Here is a 23802-nt window from a genome sequence, read left to right as displayed (position 1 = left end):
TCTCCCTGAAGTTGTCTCTTTGCAGTCCCTTGCCATAGTCTCAGCCAATCCATTGCTGGCCAGCTCCTAAGCTGTGGGGAGACCCTACCCTGTTCAGCAGCCTGGCAGCTTCCAAGGCATATGCACATACCTCACCCTCTCTCACGCCCTCAGGCCTTCCCCTCTGCCCATCTGCTGTGCATTCCTCGCAGAGGAAGCTGTGGTGGACCAGTGTGCTGTCCCCTTCTGCTGCTGCTGGTAGAATCCTCACCCCTCCCACCATGCAAGCCCTTGCATCCCACACCACCCGTCCAACGGCCCTGTCACATCTACTGTGCGGGTTGAGGGGATAGCGCGCCGCACTGACCCGCGCCCCGTGTGCATTGCTGGACGCCAGGTCTCCCTGGGGGGGCCCGTGGGTGACAGTGCACATTTCCTCCTCTCACCTTTGCCGAGGTCCTGGGGTTTGAATTCAGCTTTGGCGCTTCATCCCCTGAGCCATGCTTTTGGCTCAGTTGTGCCACGGGGTTTTATTTCCCCTGGGTGGTGGGGCGGGGACAGAGCTGCCCCTCGGTAGTCAGCGTGACAGGCCTGAGGCAACTTGTGCCTCGGCCCCGCTGGCTGCACCTCGGTAGGCCCGCACTCGCACTCGGAGCCCCGCACGTCAACAGAGAGGGGATGCAGCAGCCTGGCGAGCTCCGGGGAGCCACAGGCCCCGCCCCGCATTGGGAGTCCGCACCTCAGCCCTGGCCCCGTGCCCTCAGCCCCGACCCTCAGCCCCGGCCCCTACCCTCAGCCCTCAGCCCTCAGCCCCGACCCTCAGCCCCGGCCCTCAGCCCTCAGCCCCGGCCCTCAGCCCCCAGCCCCGACCCTCAGCCCCGGCCCTCAGCCCCGACCCTCAGCCCTGGCCCTCAGCCCCCAGCCCGACCCTCAGCCCCGACCCTCAGCCCTCAGCCCCGACCCTCAGCCCCCAGCCCCCAGCCCGACCCTCAGCCCCCAGCCCCAGCCCTCAGCCCCCAGCCCCGGCCCTCAGCCCTCAGCCCCGACCCTCAGCCCCGGCCCTCAGCCCTCAGCCCTGACCCTCAGCCCCGACCCCACGTCCTTAGCCCCGACCCTCAGCCCTGACCCTCAGCCCCGACCCCACGTCCTTAGCCCCGACCCTCAGCCCTGACCCTCAGCCCCGACCCCACGTCCTTAGCCCCGACCCTCAGCCCCGGCCCTCAGCCCTCAGCCCCGACCCCCAGCCCCGGCCCTCAGCCCCGACCCTCAGCCCTGGCCCTCAGCCCTGGCCCCACGTCCTTAGCCCCGACCCTCAGCCCTCAGCCCCGGCCCCCGCCCCGGCCCTCAGCCCTCAGCCCCGGCCCTCAGCCCTCAGCCCCAGCCCTCAGCCCCGACCCTCAGCCCTCAGCCCCGACCCTCAGCCCCGACCCTCAGCCCCGACCCTCAGCCCTCAGCCCCGACCCTCAGCCCTCAGCCCCGGCCCTCAGCCCCGACCCTCAGCCCTCAGCCCTCAGCCCCGACCCTCAGCCCTCAGCTCCGACCCTCAGCCCCGACCCTCAGCCCTCAGCCCCGACCCTCAGCCCTCAGCCCCGACCCTCAGCCCTCAGCCCCGACCCTCAGCCCTCAGCCCCGACCCTCAGCCCTCAGCCCTCAGCCCCGACCCTCAGCCCTCAGCCCCGACCCTCAGCCCCAGCCCTCAGCCCCGACCCTCAGCCCCGACCCTCAGCCCCGACCCTCAGCCCTCAGCCCCGACCCTCAGCCCTCAGCTCCGACCCTCAGCCCCGACCCTCAGCCCCGGCCCTCAGCCCTCAGCCCCGACCCTCAGCCCCGACCCTCAGCCCCGACCCTCAGCCCCGGCCCTCAGCCCTCAGCCCCGACCCTCAGCCCCGGCCCTCAGCCCTCAGCCCCAGCCCTCAGCCCCAGCCCTCAGCCCCGACCCTCAGCCCCGACCCTCAGCCCCAGCCCTCAGCCCCAGCCCTCAGCCCCGACCCTCAGCCCCAGCCCTCAGCCCCAGCCCTCAGCCCCGACCCTCAGCCCCGACCCTCAGCCCTCAGCCCCGACCCTCAGCCCCAGCCCTCAGCCCCAGCCCTCAGCCCCGACCCTCAGCCCCGACCCTCAGCCCTCAGCCCCGACCCTCAGCCCCAGCCCTCAGCCCCGACCCTCAGCCCTCAGCCCCGACCCTCAGCCCCGACCCTCAGCCCCGACCCCACGTCCTTAGCCCCGACCCTCAGCCCCGACCCTCAGCCCCGACCCTCAGCCCTCAGCCCCGACCCTCAGCCCTCAGCCCCGGCCCTCAGCCCTCAGCCCCGGCCCTCAGCCCTCAGCCCCGGCCCTCAGCCCTCAGCCCCGACCCCACGTCCTCAGCTCCGGCCCTCAGCCCCGACCCCACGTCCTTAGCCCCGACCTCCGCCCTGGCCCCGGTCCCGCGCCCGGCCCCGTCAGCCCGCGACTCAAGCTCCGCAACTCCGCCCCGCCGCGTCCCGGCGCCGACGGGCGCCCTCGCGCGGTCATGAGCGGCGTCCCAGCCCGGCGCGCGCCCCTCTCGCTCGCCGTAGCCGCCGCGCCGCCGCTTCCGGCGCCCGCGGACCCGGATGCACCGAGCGGCTGTGGCGCGTTCGAGCCTGCCGCCGTTCGGACGCCTCGGAGCGCGGCCCGGAGGCTCAGGGTGAGCGGGCGGCGGGCCGTCGGGCGGCGGGGGAGGTCTAGGCGTCGAGCCGCCCGCGCCGCGGCGGGCCCCGGCCGCGGCGTTGCTCTGGAGGGGCGGGCGGCGGCGGGCCGGCCCCGAAGGCCCTCTTCGGCCGGCCGGGATCCCCGCGCGCGGCGTTGGGCGGGCCCCGCCGCCCGGACAGCCCGGGACGCGCAGTGCGCGGCCTCCCCGACGTGGGCCCGAGCCGGGGCGGGGCGGAGCTGGGCCGCGGCCTCCTCCCCGACGTAGGCCCGAGCCTGGGCCGCGGCCTCCCCGACGTGGGCCCGAGCCTGGGCGGGGCGGGGCGGAGCTGGGCCACGGCCTCCCCGACGTGGGCCCGAGCCTGGGCGGGGCGGGATGGAGCTGGGCCGCGGCCTCCTCGACGTGGGCCCGAGTCTGGACGGGGCGGGATGGAGCTGGGCCGCGGCCTCCTTTCCGTGGGCCCGAACCTGGGCCTGACAAGGCAGGGTGTGAAAGGAGCCGAAGCGTGAGCTCTGCCGCTCTGAGCTCTGTCGAGGCCCTGGTCTGGTGGTGGAAATGGGTCGTCGTTGGGGCAGGGCCCCGCCCATCCGTGTGTGTGAGTGTGTGTGAGTGTGAGTGTGAGTGTGCGCGCGCTTTGTGCGAGCGAGAGACTGGCTCTTGCAGTTCGTGTTTTTGTTATTATAAAGGTGACGTGCAGAGGCTAGCGTTAGGAAAGTCGGGTAAAGAGTACATTTCTTTTCGGACACTGTCATCTCTGATAATTCTTTTCTAGCCTTTTTGTGCTCGAGAATAGCACTCTACTACCACTTGAGCCACGGTGCCACTTCTAGCTTCTTCTGAGTAGTATATTGGAGATAAGAGTTGGGGGGGGGGCGCTGGGAAGGTGGCTCAGTGGTAGAGTGCTTGCCTAGCATGCATGAGGCCCTGGGTTCGATTCCTCAGCACCACATAAGCAGAAAAAGCCAGAAGTAGTGCTGTGGCTCAAGTGCTAGCCTTGAGCTGAAGAGCTGAGGGACAGCACCCAGGCCCAGAAGAGTACAAGCCCCAAGACCAACGAAGAGTATCTGGGACTTTTGTTCCCCAGGTTGGCTTGGCTTTGAATTACGATCCTCTGATCTCAGCCTCCTGAATAGCTAGGATCATAGAGGTGTGCCACCAGAGCCCTGTGTACATCAGAACCTTAAGTCCTGAAGGCCATATCTCATGACAGTGTAGACACTGGATCTTGGAAGAGGAATGAAAAAATTCTTGGTGATTATAATGGCTGAGGCTTCCAAACAGCCATGGCACAGGAACAGAGAACAAACACATGTAACTGCCACTCTTGCATTTTCCAGGGGCTGGAGAAATTAGAACTGTGTCAAGTGTTCTTTATAGTTCAGTAGAAAAGATTGAGAATGACATAGAGAGTGGTGGTTTGTGTAGGGCACTGGTGGCTGATGTCATGTCTGATCCTAGCTACTCAGAAGGCTGAGCTCTGAGGATCGTGGTTTGAAGCCAGCCCTGGGCAGGAAAATTGTGAGACTCCCATCCTAATTAATCACCAGAAAACCAGAGGTGGAGCTGTGGTTCAAAAGTGGTAACGCAGGGCTGGGAAGGTGGCTCAGTGGTAGAGCGCTTGCCTTGCATGCATGAGGCCCTGGGTTTGATTCCAAAGCAGAAAAGCACATAAGCAGAAAAAAAAAAAGCCAGAAGTGGCGCTGTGGCTCAAGTGGTAGAGCGCTAGCATTGAGCTGAAGAGCTGAGGGACAGTGCCCAGGCCCAGAGTTCAAGCCCAAAACTGGACCCCCCCAAAAAAGTGGTAAGGCAGTAGCCTTAAGCAGAAGGACTCAGGGACAGTGAGTGTCCAGCCCTTGAGTTCAAGTCCCAGGACCGACAAAAGAAAAAAAATGGTGTTTTGGAGTCACTGCTCCATGTTTGCTAAAGCATTTCATACCTCTCTGAAAAGGGGCTTGAGGTGTCTCAAGTTAAGAGCCTGCTATGATCTCATCTTTTAATTTTTTTGATGGTAGTATGGATTAGCCCAGGGCCTCACTTGTGACTTAAGTGCTCTTTTTTTGTTGTTGTTGGGCGTGGGGCTTGAGCTCTGGGTTTGGGCACTGTCCCTGCGCTCTTCAGCTCAAGGCGAGGGCTCTACCGCTTGAGCCACAGCACCACTTCCAGTTTTCGAGTGGTTTATTGGAGATAAGAGTCTCATGGACTTTCCTGCCCGGGCTGGCTTTGAACTGTGATCCTCAGATCTCAGCCTCCTGAGTAGTTAAGATTACAGGCGTGAGCCACCAGTGCCTGGCGTGACCTGTTTGTAATATGTTCAACTATTTATTTTTGCTGGTACTCAGGCTTGAACTGTTAGCTTTTTTGCTCAAGGCTGGTGGCACTCTACCAATTGAGCCATTTCTTTACTTGGGGCTTTTTGTCAGTCACTCAATTGGAGATAAATTTTATAGGCTTTTCTACCTGGGCTGGCCTGCAACCTTGATCCTAAAATCTCAGTCTTTTGATTGTTTTATTTTAACTTCTTTAGATAAAAGCGATTATTAGAATATTTTTTTCTTTTGTCTTTTTGGGCTGTACTGGTGCTTGAACTCAGGGCCTACTACTTGAGTCCTGCCACTAGAGTCCCAATTGTAAAGTCTTTTGTTGTCTTTTGAGAAAGCAAAGATGACTTGAAATGGTTCTCAGGGATTAAAGATGGCATTCTGTAAGAAGGAGTTCTGAAGAGTGATGATACTTTAGGTGGAGGAAGGAGCTTCAAATGGCTAGGCCTAGGGTGATGTGTGTTACAGGCTGTCACTACCCTGCTGCTGTGGTGCCATCCCCTCCCAATCATCACATAAAATGTAATCGTTATGTTTCAGCTCAAGTGGTAGAACACCATTTATTTAATTGCCACTTCTGTACCCTATAAATGTGTATGAATATTATGAAAACACAAATGTCTTGCTTCATGATTTCCTGATATCTGAGATAGGTGTTTTGGGTGGTATGGCTGTAGGCATTTCCTGCTATCTGTTGAGTTACTTGCACTATGTTTTGGGGAAACACTTCCAAATCAAAGCATTTTGGTCGATTGTGTTTATTTCTCTAACCGGACTGTGAACTCACTGAAGTCAGGAACCATTTCTTTATTAAATTAGGTATAAGCCAGGTACCAGTGGCTCATGCCTATAGCCCTAGCTACTCAGGGGGCAGAGGTCTGGTAGTCAAGGTTCCAAGTCAGGCCAGGCAAGAAAAGTCTGGGACACTGTAATCTACAGCTAACCAGCAAAAAGCTGGAAGTGGAGCCATGGTTCAAGTGGTAGAGCACTAGCTTTGAGCAAAAGACGCTCCTGGGTAGCACCCAGATGCTAAGTTCAAGCCTCAGGATGGCTTGAGCCATAGTTTACAGTCAGTTAAAAGTTCACAGTTTTCATATAGTTCTGTGAATTTGTGAAGCGTGCATTATGTCTTGAAACCACTGTTACACATCAGGCTATAGACATAGCCCCATTCCTCAGGTTTCTCTTGCTTCTTTGTAGTGAGCCTTTCCCTATCTTCAGCCCTACTGCTTTCTCGCCTAACCTCCAGCCCTGTGTTTTTTCCTTTTCCAGAATGTTCTGTCAGTGAGTGATTCGTATGTGCGTGGTGTGCATTGGGTTGCCACTTGGCTTCTTGGGCTGGAATTCACTCGAGCTGTTGGGTGGTTCAGTAGCTCCTTTTCTTCAGTTGCTGAGTCTGTGCTCTGCTGTGAGCTCCACCATAGTCTATTTGTTCATCAGTTTCAGGTCAGTATTAATACTTTGACATATCTTTGTGGATTGTTATTGATAAGTATATGTGTATGTGTATATATGTACGTGTGTATGTGTGTGTGTGTATTTTATTTGGTGGTACTGGAATTAGAATTCAGGGCCTCATGTTTGCTGGGCCCTACCTGATAAACTGTTCTTCCAGCCCTTCTTTGCTTTAGTTATTTTTCAGGTAGGCTCTTGCCGAATGGTCTCTTGAATATACAACACCACGACCAGCTTATATGATGGAGATGAGGGTTGTCAACTTTTTTGTGAGAGTGTGTGTGTGTGCGTGCACACACAACAGATGCACATGAGCATGCTGGAACTGGGATGTGAACTGAGGGCCTAGAGCTCTGGCTTCTTTTTTTCCACCCAAGGCTGGTACTCTACCACTTCAGCTTTTTGTTGGTTAATTGGAGATAAGAGTCTCATGGACTTTCCTGCCTGGGATGGCTTTGAAGTGTGATCCTCAGATCTCAGCCTCCTGAGTAGCTAGAATATAGATGTGGGCCACTGGTGCCTGTCTTGAAAAACAAGTTATTATTACTTTTGTGCATTTTAGTTATAGTTTTGTATAGTTACCACCGAAGTGGTAACTATATTGACTTCTTCACAGGGGACTGTAGTCTCTTAATGGGAAAACTGTCAGTTTTCTTTCCAGCTTGAGCCAACAGTATCTCTTTCTTCTTCTCTGGTCTGCCCTTGGGGAGCAGCTTACACTTACACAGTTAGGCAGGTATTTGGCATCCAAGTCCTTGGTGAATTTTGGGAAGCACTTTCAGCTGCTTATAGAGAAGAGCCTTTGGCCACTGCAGCAGACACAGTGGGGCCATTTACAGAGTGAATGAGGTTCTGTTGGGCTGGATGTCCTGTATAGTACCAAAATGCTTAGGCCTTTCTCAAATGGGATTTACTATCTTCTTGACCTCCTGCTTCATGGCAGCCAGGGTTGGAGAGTTAGAACATCTTCCCTTGACATTCTTTCTAGTTGGCATGTTGAGTAGCTGGAGAGAAGAGGAAGGAAGGAAGTTGTAGGTAATAATTAATAGGCCTTCGTACATTGTCTGAGAAGAGTTAATAATAGGTGATCTTGTTTGAATCCGTGTGAATATATGCTCTATGACTCTTCAGTGCCTTTCAATGGTAATCATATTAGTGATCATTGTATCTGCCTTCCAGTAGGTTGACTTTAATTTTGATTTTCTAGGAGAACAAATACTTTGGATTAAAAAAGAGAGGTGACAATGCACCATGGAAATGGCCCTCAGCATGTCCAGCATCAGCTGCAGAGGTCTAGGTCCTCCACTGGCAGTGAAGAAGAGCAGCCAGCTCACCCAAACCTACCTCCATCCCCTGCAGCACCCTTCGCTCCATCTGCCAGCCCGTCTGCACCCCAGTCCCCTGGCTACCAGATCCAGCAGCTGATGAGCAGGAGCCCTGTGGCTGGGCAGAGTGTGAACATCACCCTGCAGAACGTCGGTCCCATCGTGGGAGGGAACCAACAGATCACACTGGCCCCCCTTCCACTGCCCAACCCTACCTCTCCAGGGTTCCAGTTCAGTACACAGCAGAGGCGGTTTGAGCATGGCTCTCCATCCTACATTCAAGTTACTTCCCCTCTGTCCCAGCAGGTCCAGACGCAAAGCCCTACGCAGGCTAGCCCTGGGCCAGGACAGGCCTTGCAGAGTGTGCGAGCAGGTGCTCCAACCCCTGGGCTTGGCATTTGCAGCAATAGCCCCACTGGAGGCTTTGTGGATGCCAGTGTTCTTGTGAGGCAGATCAGCTTGAGCCCATCCAGCGGTGGGCACTTTGTGTTTCAGGAGGCACCAGGCCTCACCCAGATGGCTCAGGGAGCACAGGTTCAGCTCCAGCATGCAGGAGCTCCTGTCACAGTTCCAGAACGGCGACTATCCCAGCCTCATACACAATCTGGAGGTACCATTCACCATCTGGGGCCCCAGAGCCCTGCAGCTGCAGGAGGGGCTGGTCTACAGCCTCTGGCCAGCCCAAGTCATATCACCACGGCAAGCCTGCCACCTCAGATCAGCAGCCTCATCCAGGGCCAGTTGATCCAGCAGCAGCAGGTGCTCCAGGGGCAACCTCTGAGCAGACCTCTGAGCTTCGAGAGGACACCTGGTATGCTGCTCCCTGGGGTTGGGAGCACCTCAGCATTTGGTATGACGTCCCCACCACCACCAACCAGCCCGTCCAGGACTGCCATGCCCCCAGGCCTTTCTAGTCTGCCCCTCACATCTGCAGGGAGTGCAGGGGTGAAAAAGGCCCCCAAGAAGTTGGAGGAGATCCCTCCAGCCTCCCAGGAGCTGGCGCAGATGAGGAAGCAATGCCTGGACCACCACCACAAGGAGATGGAGGCGCTCCGAGAGGTCTTCCAAGAGTGTCTGATTGAGCTGTTCTTCCTGCAGCACCTTCAGGGCAACATGATGGACTTCCTAGCCTTTAAGAAGAAGCACTATGCTCCACTGCAAGCATACCTTAGGCAGAATGATTTGGACATTGAAGAAGAAGAGGAGGAGGAAGAGGAGGAGGAGGAAGAAAAATCTGAAGTTATCAACGATGAGGTAAGAAACAGCTTAGTAATCTATGGGGCCTATGTGACACTGGTTAGATATATACAACAAAGTAATGAGCTTGGGTTATTGCAAAGCCTTTGGTTCTATAAGGATCTGATGGAGGGGTAAAGTTCAGAAGAGTGCATTTCTTTATTCCTTCACGGAGAGGAAGCACCACTTCACTGCACCTGCATCAGGAGGAATGTGCAGGATGGTCCTGTGACTAGTAACACTTTCTTGGTGCTGGGTGTGGTCACCAAGACCCAGGACCTCTTGGGCAGAGAGCTCAGCCTCCATGGTCCATGTTTCTCCTGTTTGGGTATAGTCCTTGGCCGACACCCAGGACAGCCTACAAGATTTGGGTAGAGGAGTGAAACTTGTTGCCTCTTGCCTGGTTTCCAGGTTTCATCTTGTGTAGGTCTGTACATAAAAATATCCACCAATGTGGCTTTTTAAAGGGGGTTTAAATGACCAGCCATAAATTATAAGTTACTACATGTGTTTGTATGTATCTTTATAATTAAAGTACAGGTATTGTGTCAAAAAACAAAATAACAAAAACAACACTGAATTTTTTTCCCCAATTTTTAGATGTAGTTTTAGATTTGAGATCATGTTTTAAACTCACATTTTGCAGACCTATATTGAATGAGATAGAATCTTTTGTAGACAGTTAATTTTTGGGTACCTAGAATGGGGCCCAGTAAACCCTACACCATTGTGGCTGCTAAGTATCTCGGATCTGTGCTTCCTGAGTACCAGAGCGATAGTGTGCTGTATTGTGATGCACTGTATTTTGTGCCTTTGTGTTGTGTAGTGTATACTATGTTGGTGGAGCTTATTTTGTTCTATGATACAAAATATTTTAAACCTTTGTCAGCCCTTCAGCAAAAATACCAGCTTTTGGTGAGCAAAAGCTTGTCTCTTTGCTCCTCACTGACATCTATGGATGTATTTGTGTGGCTTTGCCATCTGTGTTTTCTTTTTTTCAGAAGATCTTATGTTTTTCAGAAGGTCTTTATGATTACTTCAAGGACCTTACCTACTAGTGCTATAAAACAGTGAAATTTAGTTTTCTTTATGTTTGTATACTGATGTTGCCTGTAAGCTCAGTCACCTTATATGTATTTGAAGCAAATCTCCCCAAGTGTCTGCTGAAGTAGACCTTTGCTCTGTGACCCCCACATAGTACATACACAATGTAGTATTGTGGTGCAGATGGCCCAAGGAACTATAAGCTGCTGTAACTTGAGTCTGTCTGCTATTCCCACCTTAAAACCTGAGGTTGCAGAATCTAGGGTGCTGCCTGTGACCAAACAGGAGCCCCTGAACACTGGCATTTGTTAGGTTTTATGCAATGAAGATGTCAGTTCAGAGTGCAGAAATAATCCATTTTAAACACCCAAGTTAGCGAACTGTCAGCAATGAAATTCTAACAAAATTTTGAGCAGTTTTAAAAATTATGTTGCCTTTTTTTCTCAAAATATTTCTCTCAGGTAAAGGTTGTGACAGGCAAGGATGGGCAGACTGGGACTCCCGTTGCTATAGCAACCCAGCTTCCGCCAAATGTTTCTGCTGCTTTTTCATCTCAGCAGCAACCATTTCAGGTACTTTTTGATGGTTCTAAATTGTAGTCTCATCCCAAACGTTCCTTCATCCAGATATTTTAACCTTCGATTTACTATTCGCTCTTCAGCATTTTTTTTTCCAGAGCCCATTCCTTGTTTTTAAAAAGTAAAAAGTCTTCCTGCATATATAGTTATGAAATTAAATTGCATGAGTGAATGACAACACAGACTTTATTACTGCATTGTTTTTTTGTGTGTGTGTACCTGCAATGTGGTAGTAGCTTTTAGTGTGCATGACATCTAATATTTAAAGTCCTCTTTATTGTATGCTCAGGATTCTTTGTGTGTTGTGTTTTAATGTTTGTTCTTTTTTTTTTCTCTTGTGTCTTTTACTTGTATTTTGAGAACAGTGCAAAACAGAACAAGGAAAAAAAAAGACTTAAGCAGATGATAATTTGGTGTTTTTTAGCTGGAGGAAATACTGATGTGAATACCTCCTGAGATCATCAGGACTGCAGGCTGCTAAGGGAAGGAAATGAGAATGCCAAGATTTTAAAACACATTCCAAAGTCTAGGAGCTTTGAACTAGATTGTGTTGAGTTCTGAAAGCATCTTCATCTTTGATATTTTTGGTTGTAATTTTTGTTTGATGTAATTTCAAGCACATAAAAATTGTAATCATATGAAACTTTTCTCTTATGCCCTTTTCCTAAATTTACCAGTTTCTGTTTTTTTTTGTCCCATTTGCATTATCTTCATTCTCTCATCCAAGTGTATAACATCATATTATACTCCTTTAAGTAGTTCAACACTAGTAGATAAGGATGTTCTTTTACCTAGCCACAGTACAATGACTAAAATCAGGAAACTTAAATAATCCAATACTCTTCTATGATGGGCTAGAGATTTCATCTCTTGTCCTGAAAGTGTCCTTTATGTTTTTTTTCCCCAACCCAGTATATCTCCCATAGGGCTGTTACTGTGTCCCTCTACCCTTCTTTAATCTAAGCCAGTTTTCCAGTTTGTAACCTTGATGGTTTTGAGGAGTACAAGTCAGTTATTTTGTAGAAGGTCCTGTGATGCAAGATTGTCTGATGTTTCCTTATGTCACATTCGGGTCATGTGTTTTTTTTTTTTTGTCGGTCGTGGGGCTTGAACTCTGGGCCTGGGCACTGTCCCTCAGCTCTTCAGCTCAAGGCGAGCGCTCTACCACTTGAGCTACAGCGCCACTTCCGGGTCATGTGTTTTTTAGAGAAATGCTATAGCAGTTACTGTGTCCTATGAGTAGGGCTGTTAATTTTGAGCACTGATTAATTATGGTGGTATCTACCAGCATCCTTCAGTGAACAGTTACTCCTTTTTTCCTTTTGTAATAATGAAAAACTGGGAAAGGTACTTTGAGATTATGTAAATATCTTATTTCTCATTAAACGTTTACTCACTAATTCTAGCATCAGTTGATGAGTTGTGTCTGAGTCAGTTATTCTGTAAAGATTCCTAAGTAGATTTTCTGCCGCCATCATTCTTTCTGCATCTGCCTACTTACCTAATTATTCTGTGCTGGAAGTAGGCCTTGATAGATTTTTTGACACTTGAGCCATTCCTCCACATCTGGCTTTTTGCTGGTTAATTGGAGATAAGAGTTTTGAGTTTGCTTGGGCTGGCTTTGAACCAGGATTCTCAGATCTCAGTCTCCTGCGTAGTTACATTTTATAGTTGTGAGCCTCCAGTGCCTGGCACCTTCAATATTTACTCATTGAAATCTTCTGTCAGGAGAGACTTTACTCTTCCTCAATTGTGACATTCAGTTATATATATAGTAAACTCATCTTAATCAGTAGTTTATAAAATGTCGCTCTCAGTATTGTTTAAGTTTTTATTTGGAGAAATTCACTTTAGGTTCACTGGTTCACTTATATTTTCTATGAGTTTTGACAAATGTGTGGAGTTGTGTAGCTCTGCCATAGTCAAGAAGCAGAATTGATTATGTTAATCCTAAACTGTACTTTTACTTGCCCCTTTGTATTAAGACCTCCTTCTCCCTTGTTCCATGCTCTCCAGGACAGTATTATGTCTTGTCCAGATGAGGCATAGATGGAATCATACACAGCGGTCTTTGCCGTCCAGCCTTTACACTCAGCGTAATTCATTTGCCCATTTGTTCTTGTTAGAAATGGCATTCCCCTTATATAAATGTACCAAGTTTATCCTTTCACCCCTTGAAGCATAGTTGGATTGTTTTCATTTTAGGGATTCCCGAATAAACTTGCTATAATTGTTTACTTACAGATTTTAAAATTATTTTTGTGTGTGTGAACGTGGACATTCATTTGAGTAAATTGAAGTCAGGTTGTTGGGTTGTCTGTTAATTTTAAGTACATAGTAATCTTTATGTGTATTTCTAAGACTGAGGTTGGATGATTTTTCCTTTGTTCTTCAGTTGTTTTTGTATGTCTTCGTTGGTGACATCTGTTTATATCTTACCCATTTTTTTCATTGAATTGTTTTGTTCATGGTTACATTTGACAATTTATAGGATAGCAGGTTTTTTACTTTATATATATATATGAGACTGGGTTTTGAACTTAGAGTTCTTAGTAGGCATGCACTGTTTACCACCTGAGCCATGCCTCCAAACTGGATATCAAATTTTTTTTGTTAGATGTGCTTTTTTTTTTTTTTTTTTTTTTTTGGTCAGTCGTGTAGCCTGAACTCTGGGCCTGGGCGCTGTCCCTGAGCTCTTCAGCTCAAGGCTAGCACTCTACCACTTGAGCCACAGCACCATGTCCTGTTTTCTGGTAGTTAATTGGAGATAAGCATAGTTGGATTGTTTTCATTTTAGGGATTCCTGAATAAACTTGCTATAATTGTTTACTTACAGATTTTTAAATTATTTTTGTGTGTGTGAACATGGACATTCATTTGAGTAAATGGACTTTTTTGCCCGGGCTGGCTTTGAATCTCCATCCTCAGAGCTCAGTCTCCTGAGTAGCAAGGATTACAGGCATGAGCCATTGGTGCCAGACTTGGTGTGCTTTTTACAGTTTCTTTTTGTGTGTGTGACAGTCTGAGGGCTTGAACTCAGGGATTGGGTGCTGTCTTGTAGCAGTTTTGCTCAAGGCTATTGCTTTACCACTTGAGCCACAGCCTCCACTTTGGGCTTTTTGGTGGTTAAAGAAATAAGGGGGGCTGGGAAGGTGGCTCACTGGTAGAGCACTTCCCTTGCATGCCTGAGGCCCTGGGTTTGATTCCTCAGCAACACATAAGCAAAAAGAAAAAAGCCGGAAGTGGCACTGTGGCTCAAGTGGTAGAACGCTAGCCTTGAGCTGAAGAGCTGAGGGGCAGAGCCCAGGCCCAGAGTTCAGGCCCCATGACCTGACCCCCCCCCAAAAAAAAAAGAAAGAAGGGTCTCACTAATAAAGTATTGTTTAAATAATGGAAAAATAAATAAATAAGGGTCTCATAGCTAGGATTATCGGTGTGAGCCACCAGCGCCTGGTTTTTTTTCTTAGTCTTTATCATTTTCTTTCTTTTTTTAACATTTGTCTTTTGCAGAGCAAATTTTTAGGGGTGTGTGTGTGTGTGTGTGGCGGGGGAGTGTCCTGGGTTTGAACTCAGAGCCTGAGCACTGTCCCTGAGCTTCTTTTTGCTTAAGGCTAGACTTTATCACTTGAACCACAGTGTCACTTCAGTGTTTTCTGTTTCTGTGGTACTGAGGAATTGAACCCTCAGCTTCATGCATGCTAGGCAAGCACTCTATCACTAAGCTACATTCCTATTCTTTTTTTGTTGTTGTTGTTGGTCGTGGGGCTTGAACTCTGGGCTTGGGTGCTATCCCTGCCCAAGGCAGGGCGCTATTCAGCTCAAGGTGAGCGCTCTATCCTACAGCCTCAGCGCCACTTCCTGTTTTCTAGTGGTTTATTGGAGATAAGAGTTTCAGGACTTTCCTGCTCGGGCTGGCTTTGAACTGTGATCTTCAGATCTCAACCTCCTGAGTAGCTAGGATTACAGGCGTGAGCCACCAGCGCCAGGCTCATTCCTACCCTTTTTTTTTGGGGGGGGGGTGGTCCAGTCGTGGGGCCTGAACTCTGGGCCTGGGTGCTGTCCCTGCTGCTCTGCCACTTGAGCCACAGCGCCACTTCCGGCTTTTTTCTTTTTGCTTATGTGGTGCTGAGGAATCGAACCCAGGGCCTCAGGCATGCACAAGTGCTCTACCACTGAGCCACCTTCCCAGCCCCATCATTCCTACTCTTTATTGCTGATTGTGGGGCTTGAACCCAGGGCCTGGGCTCTGTCCTTGAGCCTCTCTCTGCTCAAGGCGAGCACTCTGCCACTTGAGCTACAACATCACTTTCAGTTTTCTGGTAGTTAACTGGAGATGAGTCTCATGGACTTTTCTGCCTGGGCTGGCTTTGAACCGTGATCCTCATATCTCAATCTCCTGAGTAGCTAGGATGGCATGTTTTCGCTTTTGATGAAGTTTAATCATCAACTATTGGTTTAAGTTTAAAAAAATTATCTTAGCAGGGCTTGGTGGTTCACACCTGTAATCCTAACTACTCAAGAGGTTGAGATCTGAGGATCACTGTTCAAAGCCAGCCTGGGCAGGAAAGTCTGTGAGACTTATGTCCAATAAACCACCAGAAAACTGGAAGTGGCTTTGTGGCTCAAGTAGTAGAGCAGTAAAGCATCACCTTGAGCTGAAGAGTGCAGGGACAACACCCAGGCCCAGAGTTCAAACCCCATAACTGACCAAAAAAAAAAAAAAAAATTATCTTTAGTTGGACAAAAGGGTTTCAATTCAACTTATCAGTTGATGAGTACAGTGTATCTTGTTCAGTTATCGTTTTCCTCCTGCCTCCCAATTCCACCCATTCTCCCATCTTATCCAAAATTTCCATTTTCACATATATGCATTGAATATTATGACTACATTTGCCTACTTTTCTTCTGCCTCCCCTCTCCTTTCCTCACTCTACTCTGACAACACATGTTTCAGCTTCTTTAACCTTTTTCTTTCTTTTTTAATGGATTGAGCTTCTGGTATTGTATCTAAGAACTATTTGCTCAGTCTATGCTCATAAAGATTTTCTTCTGTTTGCTAGTTATACAGTTAAGTCTGTGCAGTGTGACAGACATGTGCAGTGTGACAGACATAGAGAGAGGTTCAGTATTTTGCATACTGTACCAAATATCAGGCCTTAGACTCCTAGCTGAGTGTGGTGTTGGATGCCTATGAGGCTGAAGCAGGAAGGTTTCAAGTTTAAGGCAAGCCTGGATTACATAGAAAGTCACTTTTTGTAGTTGTTGTTTTTTGTCGGTCGTGGGGCTTGAACTCTGGGCTTGGGTGTTGTTACTGCACGCTTCAGCTCAAGACTAGCGCTCTACCACTTGAGCCACAGCCCCACTTCTGGTTTTCTGGTGGTTAATTGGAGATAAGAGTCTTAGGGACTTTCCTGCTGACTTTCCTACCCTGCTGACTTTCCTACCTGGGCTAGCTTTGAACAGTGATCCTCAGATCTCAGCCTCCTGAGTAGCTAGGATTACAGGTGTGAGCTACCAGTGCCTGGCTTAAGACGTTGTTTTAAAAAAGAAATAATCTTTCTAATCTGTCAACTCAGTGAAGAGTCATGTTGATCCTGTTTGTGCTAGACAGCTTCCATGCTAGGTGAGCACTCTACCACTAAGCCACATTTCCAGCCCTTCCGTGCTGAACTCTTATTTTCCATTGGTCTGAGTGATCTTGTAGTCTACCTTTTGCCAGTACAGCACTGTTCTGCCTGCTGTTTGTTCTTTTTTTAACTTGTTTTTGGTTATTCCCCTCCCCCCCCCTTTTTTATGAGGTACTGAGGAATGGAACCCAGGACTTCATTCATGCTAGACTCTACCACTAAGCCACATTCTGAAGTTTTATTGGGGTTGAATTGCATCTGCTGACCAGTTTTGGGAGAAGACAGTGTCATGACAATATCAAATCTTCCAGTTCTTGAATATGGTGGACCTCTCCACTTATTTAGGTCTTTGATTTCTTTCAAAATTTTCAGCATGTCAGTGTTGTATATGTAATTTGTTAGTTTTTTTTGTACAGTTACAAAGTCAATTTCCAGCTGTTCATTGCAAGCATGTAGAACAACAGGTTGTAGAGGGGCTTGAGTTCCCTGGCCCTGTATTCTTTTTCTTTTTGCCATTCCTTGGGCTTGAACTCAGGGTCTTGGCACTGCCCCTGAGCATCTCTCTGTGCTCAAGGCTAGTGCTCTACCACTTTGAGCCACAGCACCACTTCCACTATTCTGATGGTTTATAGTGGGGGAGGGGAGTTAGGATGGGAAGGGGGATAGTAGGGGAAAAACAAAGGAGGATAGGAAAGTCTTACTCATGTAAATGTAACCCCTCTGTACAGTATCTTTACAATAAAAAATATCTACTAAAAATAAAGTCTCATGGACTTTTTTGCATGGGCTGGCTTTGAACCACAATCCTCAGAACTCTTGTTTAGCTGGGATTACAGGCATGGCCCACCAACACCCACTCATACCTATATTCTTAAGCCTATAAAACTCCTGTATTAATTTTAGAGTCTCTTTTATAAATCTCATGGGATTTCATGCACAGAGACTGATGTCTGTAAATAGAGCAAGACTAACTTTTTTCTTTGAAACTGTTGTGACTTTTATTCCTTTTGTGGGAGGCAGTACTGGAGTTTGGGTCCGCTTTGTGGTTGCTAGGCAATTCTTCCCCAGCTGTTTTTACTTTTTTTTTTTTTTTTTTTCCAAATAGTCTAGTGCATTTATGCCTGGGCTGGCTAGGACTATGCTCCTGTTTATGCTTCCTGCATAGCTAGGGCAACAGGCACACACTACTGCACCTTGTCTTTTTATTGGTTGACGTGGGAATCTGTCTAACTTTTTGTTCAGGGAGATAGGCCTTGAATCAGAATCTAATCTCTGCCTTCCAAATAGGGTTATAGCTATTTCTTCATGCCTTGCTGCACTGGTCAGGACTTCAGTGTGATATTGCCTTATAGGAGTGGGAACATTTTTCACCAGGATATAGAAGGGAACAATGCTCTTAGCAGGCTGAGGAAATTCCTTTATTTCTTTATCATCAGTGGCTGTTGAATTTCATTAAATTCTGGTGTTTGTTTTTTTTTTTTGGTGGGGGTAGTACTTGAGTTTTGAACTTGGGGTCTTATGCTTGCTAGACAGGTGCTCTATTACTTGAACCATGTATAACATGTATAACATTTGGTGAAAGAAGACTGCCACATGATTCAGAGAGAAAAGAGTTTATTGAGGGTAGAGAGCAAACTGCCAGCCTGTACAAGATGAAGCATGCCGAGAGAGAAAGGGCACTGGTTTTAGGAGTAAAGAGGCAGATGTCATCTGGTCTGTGAGAAGGCAGCAGTAATGGTTCCTTGATGGTGAACATGTTTGTGTCTTTGGATAAAATCTGAAAGAAGTCTGACAAGGCAGGGGCTAAACAATAATTGGATGATTTGGCTAGTCCTTATCTCCTGCGTTCCGGGCTGTCCTGGAGTTGGATAAGGTCTCTAGCGACTTGATTGATGAACATTTGGATACTGGATAGGGAGAACATAGTAGACTGGTTAAGAATAAACAGTCAAGGCTGGGTGCCCGTGGCTCACGCCTATAACCCTAGCTACTCAGGAGGCTGAGATCTGAGGATCACGGTTCAAAGCCAGCTTGGGCAAGAAAGTCCGTGAGACTCATCTTAAATAAACCACTCAGAAAACTGGAAATGGTGCTGTGGCTCAAGTGGTAGAGCACTTGCCTTAAGCTGAAGAGCTGAGGAACAGAACCCAGGCCCGGAGTTCAAGCCCCAACACTGATGACAAAAAAAAAAAAAAAGAAAGAAAGCAAAAGAAAAAACCGTCAAGCCGGGCGTTGGTGGCTCACTCAGGAGGCTGAGATCTGAGGATCGTGGTTCAAAGCCAGCCTGGGCAGAAAAGTCCATGAGACTCCTATCTTCAATAAACTACCAGAAAACTGGAAGTGGAGCTGTGGCTCAAGTGGTAGAGTGCTCACCTTGAGCTGAAGAGCTCAGGGACAGTGCCAGGCCCAGAGTCAAGCCCCACAACCAACCAATCAAAAAAAAAAAAAAAAAAAAAAAGGAGTCAGTGGCTGGGAATGTGTCATGGAGTGCTTGCCTAGCATACAGGAAGCCCTAGGTTCAATTCCTTAGTACCACATACGCAGAAAAAGAGGTGATGCTGTGTCTCAAGTGGTAGAGTGCTAGCCTTGAGCTGAAGAGCTCAGGAACCATGCCCAGGCCCTGAGCTCAAGCCCCAGGACTGGCGGGGGAAGGGGAGTGGGAGAATAAGCAGTCAGAATCTGGGGCTAGGTTGGAGTGGCTAAGGGTCCAGTGGGAGGCTTGAACACTTTCTGTGCCTGGATTATACAATATGGATGGCACCTAGGAAGCTACCAGGGCAAACAGCCCTGAGCCGAGGACTCAGTATAAATTCCTGTCCATTAAGAAGAAAGACAAGTATGAACATTAGATAGGCATGCTTATTATTAACTTTTCTTTTGATCTTGCTCTACTTAATTTTGAAAGGGCTAGGGCACAGTGACTCTATTTAGGATGTGACACCAACCCCTTTTACTCCTCTCTATGATACCTCCATGCTAAGACTAGCTTTGTCTTTGTTGGCATCTCTTTTGTCAGTTTATGGGGCTTGAGCTCAGGGCCTGGGCGCTGTCCCTGAGCTCTTTTGCTCAAGGCTAGCACTCTACCACGGTACCACTTCTGAGCATTATGCTAGTTAGAGATAAGTCTCTACCTGCACTGGCTTAGAAACATGATCCTCAGATCATATAAATCTTTGTCCCTTTACTTCCAATTAAAGTAACAAGGAGATCAATAGAAACAGTTTTTAAGTAGGGCTCACTTGGAACTAGTAGAGAATTGACCAATAAATACTCGCAAGAATTATTTATTTCTCTCTGGGTTTGACTAAGTGCCGCAAAGGACAAAAATCTGCAATGAAAAAACACAATTTGGAACGGCAACTGATTAATTCAATTTAGCACTTTAGATTGAAACCATTGTAAACCTTACAGTAGACAGCAAAAAATAGCATTCAAGTTAAAGGTGTTCATTTGAAAGACCATAATGTGAACAAATATATATGTGAACTTAGGTAGCCTTAGTTTCCCCTTTCTCCACTTGGAAACAAATATTTAAGACAATTCTTACTGCCCAGATTCTATTGTTTCCAAAGGAAGTCATTTTTAATTCCCTTTCCAAAGCCTTTCTTTACTAACTTCTCCATTTTTTTTTACACTCCCTTTGCTTTAATTTGCATTTTAAAAATAACCTGTGGAAAGCCTTTTAACTAAACTTCCTCTTTATGCAAGATAATAATCCTTTGGAACATTTGGTAATACCCAAATCTGATTACCTTCTTTGTAGGTGGAGTTTAACATCACTCATTTTTAACCGTGGTTGCTGGTCATGAGCAGCACAGATACACAATTGAAATAAAAAACAAAATAATTTTAGGAAATAATACTCAAGATATCAGTATTCAAGACCAAAGCACTTTAGTGTGGTAGAAAAGACTTCTTTTTTGGGAGTGGGAAGATGGCTCAGTGGTAGAGTGCTTGCCTTGCATGCATGAGGCCCTGGGTTTGATTCCTCAGCACCACATAAGCAGAAAAAGCTGGAAGTGGCGCTGTGGCTTAAATTGTAGAACGCTAGCCTTGAGCTGAAAAGCTCAGGGACAGCTCCCAGGCTCAGAGTTCAGGCCCCTAGACCAACAAAACTGTCATCACACCATGGTGACAGTTTTTAATGTATTAAAACGAGGTTGTTTTGAACATGTGCACAAAAGTTTTAAGGTATGCTTAGGTTTAAAGAAAAAAGAAAATTGGCTGTAAGTTTTCTGGAATTCCAGTGGCAAAAAGACATTTTTGGCCACTGCATGATAGAAAAACAGGCAACACCAAAGAAAATACAAAACAAAACTCAAGAAACAAACTTTTGCCAACAACAGATTTTTTTTTTTTTTAAACAGATAACCAAGGTCTACATAACCTAGAACAGAATATGTATAGCTATCTTTGTTAGCAAAGCACATTAGATGAGCGGGCCTCAGTTTCCAAGACCTGAGTAGACAGGTGGTGACATTGGCATACAAATTCATCACAGACTGCTTCCTGGATGGGTGGTGGAAGGGTGGGTATCTTGTGACATATCTTGTGGTCAAGATGGTGAATTTCTTCATGAGTTATGATGGTAAGAAAACTTGGTGGAGCTTTATTGGATAGGTAAAGCAAGCAAGCAAACAAGCAACACAAAGCCAACAGACAGACAAGTAGAAAGGAAGGGGCACACTAACAGAGTGTCGCTGCCCTTGAGGAGATACAGAGGCAGACTGAGCTGCTATGAGAAAAGGTAAATTGTCTTTATAGAGGAAATGTCTGGGAGGCACAGAATTGAAAGTCAACAGAGGGAGTTTGCTTAGAGGGACAGAGGACAGAGAAGGATGAGCAAGGAGAACAGAGAATACCTGAACATATGGAGATTCTGACCATTTACCATTGCCTTGGCAGAAACTGTCCAAATTTTGCAATATTGTGCAGTCACAAGTGCTATATTCAGGTCAGTGATTGTAATTGTTCAGTTGTTACTAAGGCCAAATTTTTAAGTGGGGAAGTATCTTTTGGTTTTAGATCAGGTTTCAAGCTCAGAACAGCTAGGCTTTGAGAAGGAACTTAAGAGGGGGTCCCCAGGACCCAGCCTGCATTGCACACTCCAGGGTACAAGCCAAAAGTTTGGGCCATGAAGACTGATTTCTTAGCCTATAAGGCATTGGAAGACATCCCAAGGGAGTGTCTTGGCTTGGGAGAGATTGATGGGACCCTAGGAGTCTGATGAGTTTAAAGAGGTGTCCCTGTCCACCTGAGTCTCTTTTTTTTGTTTGTTTTAATTTTTGGGGGGGGGGTTCGGTCGTGGGGCCTGAACTCTGGGCCTGGGCACTGTCCCTCAGCTCTTCAGCTCAAGGCTAGCACTCTACCGCTTGAGCCACCTTCCCAGCCCCCTGTTTCTCTTTTAGATTAAGAGTCAGATTCCCCATTTAAGTGACCAGCCAAGGAGATGTAGGAGCCCTTTGGCGTGGCACCACATTGAAAAAAACAGCAGATGAACAACAGTGCCGTAGATGAGTCACTCACCAGACATAGGGAGGAGATGGTGTGGTGGGTGCATAGGCAGCCATGGTAAAGGTGAGATGTCTGAGGTGGAGTTTCTTTGGCTTTCGGCAGTTTGGGTCCGAGGAAGGGTGGTCAGGCGATTGAAGAGGGGATCCAGCGAGCAACTCCTGATGCCGTCCCCTCCCAAGTTTAGATACCAGATGAAAGGTTTGGCCAAAGGGGCCTGCCACGTGGTTCAGGCAGAAAAAGAGTTTATATGGGGGGGAGGGGGCAGAGGGAGGAGGAAGGAGCAAACTGCCAGCCACAGGAAATGCTGTGTGGAGAGGGAAGAGAAGGGGAAAAAAGAAAAGAAAAGGCTTATGGTTGAATGGGATTATATAGGGAAAAGTGGGAGGTGTGAACCCAGCAGATGCGGAAGTGATCTCAGAGTCTGTCTGTAAGAGGCGTGGCCAGGGAGGTTCAGGAAGTGACCTCAGAGCCTGGGATTCTTCTCTGACTCACAGTCAGGTGATTACTCATTTCAGGCAGGTGATTTCTGGTAAGGCTAAGTACTCTCTTTGAATGCCTAGCCCTCAAATGCAGTTTCTGTGTCTGTTGGTATCATTTGCAATTTGACTTTGTGTGTCTGTAAAAATGATGAATTGCCTTATATTGAGGTGTACTTTATAAACAGGGAATGCACTGGCCTTTATTATAGTGTCAAGTTTTGACAACTGTGCAGTAACCCACATGGTGATATGTTGTCTACTTTTCTCACTCTGAAACTTCCCCATGGCTCCTTGCTAGGCAGCTGCTGCCTAGTCCCTCTCTATGGCTCTTTCCCATGGTGCTCTCATTTATATCTGTACTGAGGTTATTTGTAAGCTGCTCTAGTGTACTTGTGACATGTCCATGTTACTTTATGACTCAAAATGTTTAAGATTCTCCACCCTTTTTCCCTCCTCCTCTCCTTTTTTTTCCTTTTATTAATTTGACAGAATTTTACTATGTAGCCCAATCTGTTCTCAAACTTGAAAATCCTCTTGCTTCTGCCTCCCCAGTTCTGGGGAGGTGTTTACCACCAATCTTGGCTTAAGATTCAGTCTGTATTTCTAGTTACTTGGAAGGCAGACATCAGAAGATTGCAATTGGAGGCCAGTTTGGGCAAAAAAGTCTGAGGGCTGGGAAGGTGTCTCGGTGGTAGAGTGCTTGCTTAGCATGCATGAAGTCCTAGGTTTGATTTCTCAGTACCACATACACAGAAAAAGCCAGAAGTGGTGCTATGGCTCAAGTGGCAGAGTGTTAGTCTTGAGCAAAAGAAGCTCAGAGACAATGTCTAGGCCCTGAGTTCAAGCTCCAGGACTGGCAAAAAAAAAAAAAAAAAAAAAGGTTTATGAGACTCTGTCTCAATAAGCATGGCATGGTGGTGCATGCCTGTACAGGTGCCAGCTACATTGGAGGCTTTAGGAAGAAGGTCTATAGCAAAAAAGGTGTGACTCTACCTGAAAAATTTGCTAAATTAACAGGGGCTGGAGGTGTGAACTCAGTTCACCTGCCTAACAAGTATAAATCTGAGTTCAGATCCCCAGTACTTCCTTTTAAAAAAAAAAAAGGAGGGGCTGGGAAGGTGGCTCAGTGGTAGAGCGCTTGCCTTGCATGCATGAGGCCCTGGGTTTGATTCCTCAGCACCACATAAGCAAAAAGAAAAAATCTGGAAGTGGCTCTGTGGCTCAAGTGGTAGAGCGCTAGCCTTGAGCTGAAGAGCTGAGGGACAGCGCCCAGGCCCATAGTTTAGGCCCCACGAACAGACCACCACCACCCCCACCCCCCAAAAAAGGAGATTTGTCTATGTTTCTTTTTTCTTTTTTTTTTTTTTTGTTTTTTCTTTTGCCAGTTGTGGGGCCTGAACTCTGGGCCTGGGTGCTGTCCCTCAGCTCTTCAGCTCAAGGCTAGTGCTCTACCACTTGAGCCATCTTCCCAGCCCTTGTCTATGTTTCTTTAATCAGACAGCCCCATAATCAGCTATTTTCCCAAGGATCCTGATTCCTTTTTGTAAAGAAGATGAATCTGAATAATCTGATTCTGCTG

The 23802-nt window shown here is 48.0% G+C and overlaps 1 protein-coding gene across 13 annotated transcripts in view; it reads left to right on the top strand.

Annotated features, from left to right (window-relative positions):
• The first annotated feature begins 2583 nt into the window (after window positions 1-2583).
• LOC138815656 (E1A-binding protein p400) overlaps window positions 2584-23802 on the top strand; it is a 112798-nt gene continuing 91579 nt past the window's right edge. For 12 of the 13 annotated variants that reach the window (XM_070005077.1, XM_070005073.1, XM_070005084.1 and 9 more), the window contains exons 1-2: window positions 6238-6411; window positions 7628-8999. In XM_070005077.1, the coding sequence (XP_069861178.1) occupies window positions 7665-8999 (1335 nt within the window). In that variant the 5' untranslated portion in view covers window positions 6238-6411; window positions 7628-7664. Of the gene's footprint in view, window positions 2645-6237; window positions 6412-7627; window positions 9000-23802 lie in introns of those variants that run through there. The other variant, XM_070005072.1, reaches the window with a different exon arrangement.

This window comes from Dipodomys merriami, unplaced genomic scaffold, assembly GCF_024711535.1.
Source record: "Dipodomys merriami isolate MVZ:Mamm:240054 unplaced genomic scaffold, mDipMer1.0.p SCAF_655, whole genome shotgun sequence".
Classification (NCBI taxonomy): domain Eukaryota; kingdom Metazoa; phylum Chordata; class Mammalia; order Rodentia; family Heteromyidae; genus Dipodomys; species Dipodomys merriami.
Note: the sequence above shows the minus strand (reverse complement) of the source record. Positions and strands in the feature narration are given on the sequence as shown.